The 10381-nt window shown below is 42.7% G+C and overlaps 1 protein-coding gene across 5 annotated transcripts in view; it reads right to left on the reverse strand.

Annotated features, from left to right (window-relative positions):
- Nucleotides 1-10381, reverse strand: part of Ccdc138 (coiled-coil domain containing 138) — a 58095-nt gene that overhangs the window by 8365 nt on the left and 39349 nt on the right. Inside the window, exon 14 of one of the 5 annotated variants that reach the window (XM_031348103.1) lies at nt 5427-5693. The exons of the other annotated variants lie outside the window; for them this stretch is intronic. Within the exon in view, the coding sequence (XP_031203963.1) occupies nt 5614-5693 (80 nt within the window). The 3' untranslated portion in view covers nt 5427-5613. Of the gene's footprint in view, nt 1-5426; nt 5694-10381 lie in introns of those variants that run through there. 5 annotated transcript variants of the gene reach the window in all.

Consider the following 10381-nt stretch of genomic DNA (forward strand, 5'->3'; position numbering starts at 1 on the left):
AGAGGAGGAGAGGGGCAGAGAGGGAGGGGGAGAGGGAGGGAGGGGGAGAGAGAGAGAGAGAGGAGTGTCTGATGACAGCTACATGGAGAGATAGCTCAGTGGTTAAGAGCACCGACTACTCTTCTAGAGGTCCTGAGTTTAGTTCCCACATGGTGGCTCACAACCATCTGTAATGAAATCTGATGCCCTCTTCTGGGGTACCTGAAGACAGCAACAGTGTACTTACATATAATAAAAAAAAGTCGTGGGGCTCAGATTAAGTTACCCATGGTACTGGAGGGCTGGCCCCTCAGCTAAGAGCACTTGCAAAGGACCCAGGTTCGGTTTCCAACACCCGCATAGCAGCTCACGACCACTTGCAACCCCAGTTCCAAGTAATCCTGGACAGATCTTCGGACTTCCATGGGTACCAGTACACATATATGCACACAGGAATAGCATTCATACATCCAATAAAACTAAATCCTTTTAAAATTATGAAAGGTAAAGGGCTGACATAACTTTAAAACAGTAAAAGAGAAATCATCTAGCAGGAAATAGATCAAGGCTATTGACAGAAAATCTATAAAAAAGAAACTGTAAATTACACACACACAAAAGGTTAAGCTTGGAGTGGTGCCACACACCATTAACTTCCAGCACTCACAAGGCAGAGACAGGAGAATCTCTGTGAATCCAGGCTAGTCTGGTCTACATAGTTAGACCCTATCTCAAGACAAACCCAAACAAAATCATTATATGAAGCCATATTTTCTTTTTTTTCATTCTTTCTTTTTGTTGTTGTTGTTGTTGTTTTCGAGACAGGGTTTCTCTGTGTAGTCCTGGCTGCCTGGAACTCACTCTGTAGACCAGGCTGGCCTCAAACTCAGAAATCCATCTGCCTTTGCCTCCCAAGTGCTGGGATTCAAGGCATGTGCCATCACTTCCCGGCTGAAGCCATATTTTCATTAAATAAGACTGGAAAATACTAAAAAATCAGTAACCCTAAATGTTGGAATGGATGGTTCAAGAAACGGCAACACACACACACACACACACACATATGAAGGTATATACATACATATACAACCAGCCCTCCAAACACAATATATACACATATATCACACACACACATACACACACACACACACACACACACACACACACACACACACACACCTCCACACATATATACAAAACAGACATACTTACACATGTACATGCACACCACCACACAGAGACATACCCACACATACAAAGACAAACACATGTACATGTCGGTGTACACACAGCCACTCCCCAGACACCAATACACACACATCCACACACATATACAGACATATATAATTATACACACACACACATACACACTAGCTCAAAGGATATAATAGCCTCACTCTTTTTGAGAAAGGTGGCAATGTCTGCTAAAATTAGGATGACATATCCTTCCATATACCAGTGTCATACTGGTTAGTTTATTATACATTTTAAATAAGTGCTAAGGCATGTATAAGTCTATGTTAATATTTGCAGTGGCAAATAAAAGAAATGAGTGAAACATCCCATTGGTATGTCTAAGTGCTGCGTGGCTAAAAAGTTTTTTTAAAAACCTACACAGAATACTTTAGATTCAGTCTATACATATGGATCTGGAAGTTAAATAAAATACATTTGTGACTAAAGACATGGGCTCAGCATGGATGGGAAAGAGGCAGGCTACACAATCCCACATCTAGGTAACTAGTGGCAACTGAGGAGAGGATGTGGCCTGGGAAACCACTCACATTCCAGAGGATGGCTCTATATCCATATACATCCAGGCAGCACTGAGTGAACTGGGCGAGTTTTAAAAGAAGAATTCATGAAGTTGATGGGAAATGTGATAAAGTATAGAGGGAAAGTCAGGAGCGAGGCAGAGGTTTGATGAAAGTCCATTATATGGGTATATGAGGAGGGGCTGAGGAGATCCTGGCAGGTGACCACTGCTGGCAGAGGGACAGTCACTTTTCTTTGAGGACTGGCCACTGATATTTTGGTTGCCCATGTCTCAGAGCACAACTCCACACCCATGCACATCTGGGTGTTTTGATTCTGATTCAGTGTGTTATTTTTTTTTCCAGATTTTAGAAACTTTATTTTCCTCCATCATCCTTCCTTTTGCTCACATGTCTGTAGAAAACCTCATGACCATTCAGTGGTCTGTATGTGGGGCTCCAAACCAGTCCTCGGGGGACAGCGAGGCCCTCGTTAGAGATCTCTTGGAGAGGCACACCTTCAGACCAGTCTGTCACCCTCAGCTCAGGAGCAGTGAGCTCAGGAGCTGGCACAGTCCATCTACCCCGATTCCACTTCTCAGCAGCGACTTGCCTTTTTTTCTCTATCTCTTCAGGGTCTCTGTAGAGGAAGAGATTGGGCACGGCCTCCCATGGGCGCCCACAGAAGATGGTGCGTATGCAGAACTTCCCAAGTCAGGATCCACCACATCAGATGCACTGAGTGAGCTCCCTTTTGTTGGTGCTGTCCACTTACTGCAGAGCAGAATCTGGGTTACCCAGAGCGTGGTAGGCAGGTTGGCATAAGATGTCTTTATGAGGGCTGGTGGTCAGCCCTAGGATCAGTGGCCACCAAAAGAGCAGGCTTCCTAAAGGCTGCCTGGCTATGGTTGGTCGAAGTCCCAGGAATGAAGGAGGCAGCAACTGGAGAAGCGCCAGTGGCAGGAGCAAACAGCAGCATGCATGGCCTGCTGGCCGTGTTCCCAGAGGAGATAATGACGACATTCGCAGGCAATGAGAGCTCGAGCTGCCAGCCACAACTTCCCCCAGGCCCTCTTCAGATTTATGATGTAGCTAGCATCATTTTTCCTTCTGCGGATGCACCACCTGGAATTCAAGGTTGGTTCCACCTAAGTTGGGTTCCTGTGGCAAGGAATTTGAGGACATCTTCTTCATCTATGGAACATCAGGAACTCGGTACACTGTGTGCATTTTCTCTAAGTTACAAATGGGAATCAAAAACAATACTGATATGGTCCTCTCCTTGGCAGTATGACTATGAGATCAGAAATATTTTAAAAGGAGAACATCCATTTCAAAGGGAAAGGGCTGAGTTAGAAGAGGCAAGGGTAGGGGGAATGGAGGAGGAGAATGAGGGGGACATAAGCAAGGTGCATTCTATGCATGTGTGAAAGTCTTCAAAATATTTATAAGTTCAAGAAAAAAGACAAGCACATAGATGTGCTTAAGAGCAGAGGATGTTGTAGATGACAGAAGTCAGGCAGTTGATTATATGCCTCCTGGGGAGTAGTACATTCCTTTCATTCACGATTGATAGCTTTAAAAATCACTAGATGACTCAAATATAAGCCCATGTAGCTACAGCCACTTGACTGTTGGCAAAGATGCCAAAGTTTAGAATAAAGACAGCCTCTTCAACAAGTGTGCCACAAAAGCTGGCATATTTCTTCCAAATCCCCAGATAGAAGAATGACAGTGGATCCCTCTCTCTCATCCTGTGACAAAAAAGAAACTCCACATGGATCAAAGACTTTAGTGCAAGACCTCAAACTCAAACTGTGAGAGGAAAAGGCAGGACAGACACTTCAAGATGTAGGTATGGGCAACAACTTTCCAGAAAAGACGGGGGTTCATTACTTCAAAGGCGTCTGCATAATAAAGCCAAAGATAGAGCTTCTGAATGGGCAAGGGTTTCAACTATACGCCCTCCAGAGGATATATACTCAAAAGTGAAATACAAAGACAATTTAAAAATCCCAATCAATAAATGGGCCAAAGAAAGGAACAGTCATTCTCAAAAAAAGATGAAACACACATGGCCAAAAACATTTTTTAAAAAATGCTCAATTGTACTAGCCATCTGAGAAATACAAAAGAGAGCTTCAAGGAGATTCCCTCTCCTCCTGATCAGGGTGGCAGTCCTTAGGAAAAGAAGGGGCTGGAGAGACGGTTCAGTGGTTAAGAGCACTGACTGCTCTTCCAGAGGTTCTGAGTTCAATTCCCAGCACCCACATGGTGGCTCACAGCCATCTGTAATGGGACCTGATGCTCTCCTCTGGTGTGTCTGAAGACAGCAACAGTGTACTCACACACATAAAATAAATAAGTAAATCCTAAAAAGAAAAGTAGTAGCAATAAATGCTGGCAAGAAATTCAGGAAACATATACACAACACACCCCTACTTCAGGGCTAGATGATTATATACACTGCTTAGGAGAATGTAAACCTGGCCAGCTTCTATGAAAACCAGTTTGGAAGTAGCTCAAAAAAATTAAAAACAGATGTACTCTATGGCCCAGCTAACCCACTCATGTGAACTTCCCCGGGGGATCCAAGTATCTCTCACAGGAACACTTGCACAGCAATGTTCACTGAGGCACTGTTCACAAAAACTGAGTTATAAAGCAAACCTCGGCATGTCTAGGAGTGGAGAGAGAAGATGTGGTGTGTATGCACAATGGAATTTTATTCAGTCATAAAGAACAAAACTGTCATTTGTAGGAAAATTGATGCAACGGGAAATTATCATATTAAGTCAGTTCTGTCTCAGAAAGACAGCTTGTTTTCTCTTACTTGTGGGCCCTGGATTTTACATAGACATAAAATCATATATGTATATAAGTCATGAAAGTAATGCAGAACTGTCTGGGGGAACACAGGGGACTAATGGGAAGGGGCAAGAGAAATGGGAGAGAATGGAGCATGGGGAAGGCATGCTCAAAGTATGTTACAGACGTGTTTACAATGTCTTTATGAAGTTGAATTCTATGTACTACGAAAACATGGCAGTAAGCATATAAAGGAGTCTCTTCGGTGGCGCTGCCTGCAATCTGGGCAAGCCCTTCAGGATTCAGCTTTCCTGAATCAGCACCCACTAAGATGGGGTATTTGATGAGGCCTTGGTGTCTCCTATGTTTCTTTAAGTAACTCTCACCCACACCCTGTGCATAGCCCTAGTAAACTCACTGATTCACCAAGCTAACAATAAACAATCATTACTGTGCGTGATGCTTTTAGATTTATTACGTTCCCATACCTCTAAACTTATCCCAGTTACGACTGTTACTACATCTGTCACTCCAAAAAGCTTCCTCAAACCTTTCATAATTTCTCCTTCTATTACCAACTCTAGACCTAAGCAATCATTAAAGGTTTGTGTCAATAGGAAGGGGAGAAAGGATGTGTGTGTGTCTCTCTGTGTGTGTGTGTATGTATATATATATATATATATATATTTGGTTTTTTCGAGACAGGGTTTCTCTGTGTAGCCTTGGCTGTCCTGGAACTCACTCTGTAGACCAGGCTGGCCTCAAACTCAGAAATCCTCCTGCCTCTGCCTCCCAAGTGCTGGGATTAAAGGTGTGCCACTACCGCCCGGCTTGTATATTTTAATTTAAAGAAAAATAAGGTTTCTGTCATGGGGTGGCACTTTCTATCCTTTCAGGCTACATCACTGTCATTACAGGGCATTTGTATTTTCCACAATACATTTAAGTAATTGTCTCCAGTGTATTTTAGCTTCTCTCACTTGGCATGATTATTTTAGACTCGTTTGTACTTGTTCCTTTTATTGCTGAGTAGTATTCCATTGTGTGGCTGTAGCATCATTTCTTTTTTCATTCAGTCTCTGATGGACATCTGGATCGTTTTCAGGTTGGGGCAGTACATGAGAGGCAACTCCGGACAAATCACACACAGACCTGTGTACAAAAGTATGCTTTGTTTCCCTTGGGAAAACACATTGGGGCCGAATGGATGAGACAAGCTACATTTTATGTGTTACAGTAAGAGCATGTGTAATTTTCAATAGGCTACCCAATTATTTCGTGAGGAAGTCACAACAGTCCACGCTGTTCTGGCCAAGGTGACTCACACAATTAGACATTTAGAGCCATCCGTGACATGGCCTATGAAAAGGCGTGAGCAACGGTGCGTATCTCTTCACTGCTCTGGTTTCTGTTTGGGTGGGATGTGACCAGCTGCTCTGAGCTCCTGCTGCCTGCACTTCCTCCCCACTGTGGATGAATACCGAGCTGAGATCAGCCTCTTTCCCTTAGGTTGCTTTTGTCAGGACATTTCATCACAGCACCACCTAATTTCCATAGTGATCTTAAAGGAGGATGCCCACCATCTTTTCATGTGCATGTTTGCCATTCAGGTCTTCTCTGATGAGGGTTCTAACTGTTCTCACCATTTTAATGGGGCTGTCTTTTTATGCATCAACTCCCTTTTCTTGGACACGCACTTTGCAAGTAATTTCAGTCTGTAACTCAGATTTTTATAAACACTGTATTTTTAAAACACACACTTTAGGGTGGGGGAGATGGCTCAATTGGTAAAGGACTTGTTGTTCAAGCATGAGGACCCGAATCTGAATGCCCAGCAGCCATGTAGAAACCAAGGAACAGCATCACATGCCTATAATCCCATCTCCAGAAACTGTGTACAGGAGGATCCCTAGGGTTTGAGGGCCAGCAAGTCTAGGCAAAACAGTAAGTTCCCGGTACGACTGGAAAACCCACCTCAAAAACTAAGGTGGAAAGTGACTGAAGAGGACATTCAATGTTGACCTCTGGCCCCCACATACCTGACTGACCTGAACACACACACACACACACACACACAGGTCCTCTGCAAAAGTAGCCAAGTGCTCTTAATGGCTAAGCCATCGCTCTAGCCTCCCAGACTTTTTCATATTGATAAAAATCAAATTATCATTTCCTAAATCAGGACAATTATGCTGCTTAAAAAATTTTTTCCTGGTGGGGCCACATACACCTACAATCCCAGTACTATAGGTATAGAGGCAGAATTGGGAGACTTGCCACAATCATGAGATTGCCCCAAATTACACAGCAAGTGTAAGGCCAGCCTAAGCTACATAGCAAACCTGGAGCTCGTCTGGGTTTTATGACACAACATATTTAAAAAGGGGGAAAGAATTCTGTGCCAAACTCAAGTTTACTAATAATCTCTTTTGTTTTCTTCTTGAGGTTTTAGAGTTCAAGCTTTCTAATTTTGGTTTGCATTGTATTTTGAGTTTCTTTTTTGGTGTATGTGATATACCCCATTTATGATATCGTATGATCACATATGATAGTAATCACATATGATACTCTAGTGTCATTTTCAGAAAGGACTGTCCCTGTCCATGTTGAACTGACTGGACACATTGCTGAAAGTCAGCTGGCCATATGTGCATGTAGGTCTGTCTTGGATTGTCCATCCTGTCCCATTGATCTGGCTTTACACCAACAGCATACTCTTTGGAAGTCAGGTAGAATAAAAGAAACTGTGTGTTGAGGACTCTAAATCCTCTGAGTTTCTGTATGAACTTTGAAATTGGCTTATCGATTTTTACCTAAAAGTTTAACATCATTTTGATCACTGTGAGGTTACAGCAACCAATTTAGAAAGAATGGCATCAAATAGGAAACTTCCTGGTCCATGAACAAAGTGTATCTATCTAAATGTATCTACCTATTTGACCTTCATCTTCTCAACTTAATTTTAGTCTCTAGTGTACAACCTACATCATTTTATGTATTTTGTCTCCCATATGTTTATAGACAGTTCATATTTTTATTCTAAAAGAGTTTCCACTGAATACATAGTATAATTGCTAAGTAGAACCATCTGTGCGTATACTCTTCCTAAAGGAAAACTTAGCAACTACAAATTCAACTTCTGCAGAGACATAGGAACATCCAGGTTAAGAGACCAGGCGTTTCTATCATTGAAATAATATGCAGTTTTCTCGGAAGCAGTAAGCGCATTGCTTTATCCTGTCCGGAACACTCCTTCACTTCTTTGACTCCTGACCACCTCATCTCCGCCGTCTGTAGTTACACACCTTCTCTTTCTTTCTTCAGCTTCACTAGAGACCTATCAGTCTATTAGCTTTCTCAACTGATTTTTCTCCATTACTTTTCTTATTTCCAGATTCCTTCTGCTGACTATAACCTTACAATTTATTTTTTTTATTTGCTTTACTGTTCTCCCCTTTGTTTTAAAGGAATTGGTGCCTTTCTTTGAATGGCACGTTCCCCACATTCCACAGAGCTTGGAATGTTCTCATTTCATTTCTTTTCATCTTCTGTGATCTATGGGTTACAAAGAAGTACTTTACTTTTTAAATACTTGCAGGTTTTCTGAGTATCAACTGAAATCCTTTTTTTTTTTAAGGGTAAAGCTATGCATACTGGTACTTTTTTTTAAAGATTTATTTTATTTCATTTTTATGTGTATGAGTACACTGTGGCTGTACAGATGACTGTGAGCCATCACGTATGTGGCTGCTGTTGAACTCAGGACCTCTGCTCGTTCCGGCCTGCTCGATCCGGCGTAATTTTCTGCAGCTGTCTTCAGACACCAGAAGAGGGCGTCCGATCTCATTACGGGTGGTTGTGAGCCACCATGTGGTTGCTGGGATCCGAACTCAGGACCTTAGGAAGAGCAATCAGTGTTCTTACCCGCTGAGACATCTCGCCAGCCCAACTGAAATCTTTTTAAATTTACTAAAGTTGGTTTTATGACCTATGACCAATGTTCTAACCATAAGCATTATAGTGGTTTCTTCTGCTGTTACGTCTGATTCTATAAACAGATCAAGTTGGTAGATAATGTTGCTCAAACCCATTTTACTTTTAAAAGAGATTTATTTTTTAAATTACTTTATTATTTTGTGTGAATGGGTATTCTGCCTGAATGTATGTCTGTCACAAGGCACTGCACAAGGAATCCAGAAAGGGGCACTGAATCCCCTGGGACTAGACTTATAAAGTGAGCTACCATGTAGGTGCTGGGCATCAGATCTGGGTCCTCTCACAGCTCTACCTGCTAAGCCTGTGCTCTAGCCCAGTGGCTCTCAACCTTCCTAGTGCTACAACCCTTTAATACAGCTCCTCATGTTGTGGTGACCCTCCTACCCTTAACCATACAATTATTTTGTTGCTACCTCATAACTGTAATTTTGCTGCCATTGTGAATATCTGCTATGCAGGATAAATGATATGTGACTTCCCCCAAAGGGATCACAATCTACAGACTGACATCTGCAATAGCCCCTTATTTTCGTTGAAGTACATGGATTTATGTGGGAATGTGTGTGGCTGTGTGCATGGAAGTGTAGTGCCTACAGAGGCCAGAAGAAGGTGTCATGTCTCCTGGAACTAGAGTTGCAGCCAGTTGACATGCACTCAGTATGGGTTCTGGGACGCAAACCCCAGGCTTGAGAAGAGCAATATGTACTTTAACCACTGAACAATCCCTCCAGTCCCTAAATCCGTACGCTCTGCTAATATTTTATCAGCTACTCAGCAATGTTGTCATAACTGATCATACTTGTGGGCTTATTGTTTCTTCTTGCAATTCTATCAAGTTTTGCTGTTTCTAGGTACAAAAAGGATCATTAGTTTTTCTTGATGAACTGACTACTTAATTATAAGATAGCCTGCTTTATCTCCAGAAATTCTGTCCTCAGAAATTTGCTATATCTAGTATTAATATTGTGTCTCATCTTTTTCTTTGTTTTGAGACAGGATCTTACTATGTAGCCCTTATCTGACCTGCAGATTTGCTATATTGATCAGGCAGGCCTCGAAACTCAAAAGATCCACTTGCCTCTGCCTCCCAAATGCTGGGATGCGCAACCATGTCCAGCTACTGTGTTGTTTCACCTTTCTTAGTGTTTCATTTATTTACTTTATTTGTATATAAAATGTGTCTCCTGTAGGAAGAATGTAGTTATATTATTTAATTAGACAAGTCTTACTTTTGAATATGGTATTTGTCATCTTTTTGGCATATTTGCTACACTTCTCTTTTACTGGTTTTTTTTTTTTTCAGTTTTTTCCTTTTTGGGGGGGGGGTGTTACATGTGTAGCCCTAGCTGTACTGGTATTCTCTCTGTAGACCAGGCTGGCCTCCAATTCACAGAGATCTGCCTGCCTCTGCCTCTGCCTGTGGAGTGCTGGGATTAAAAGTGTGCCTCATGAGACCTTGGGTGCAAGCTCTGCAGCCAGTCCCACAACACCCAGAGGAAGCTCCACTCCCAGGTGCTCTAACATGCCCAGGATCAGAGGTGAGGAGGACACAACATCTGTCCCAACACCAGGAGTAAATGGGACCATCGGGACCAGGCACACAGGAACTTGGCCAGCCCAGTGGCTCAGGTTGCTTCTGGTCTGTCTAGGCTGGTCGGTGCCCTGAACAAACCTTGGGTGCAAACTCTGCAGCCAGTCCCAAAACACCCAAAGGAAGCTCCACTCCCAGGTGCTCTAACAAGCCTTAGATCACAGGATCCCAGAATCACAGGATCCCAGAGACAGCTTAACTCTGAGGAGTTATGACACAACCAGGATCACAGGAAGGACAGGCTCCAGTCAGA

Source organism: Mastomys coucha, unplaced genomic scaffold (assembly GCF_008632895.1).
Source record: "Mastomys coucha isolate ucsf_1 unplaced genomic scaffold, UCSF_Mcou_1 pScaffold3, whole genome shotgun sequence".
NCBI classification, from domain to species: Eukaryota; Metazoa; Chordata; class Mammalia; order Rodentia; family Muridae; genus Mastomys; species Mastomys coucha.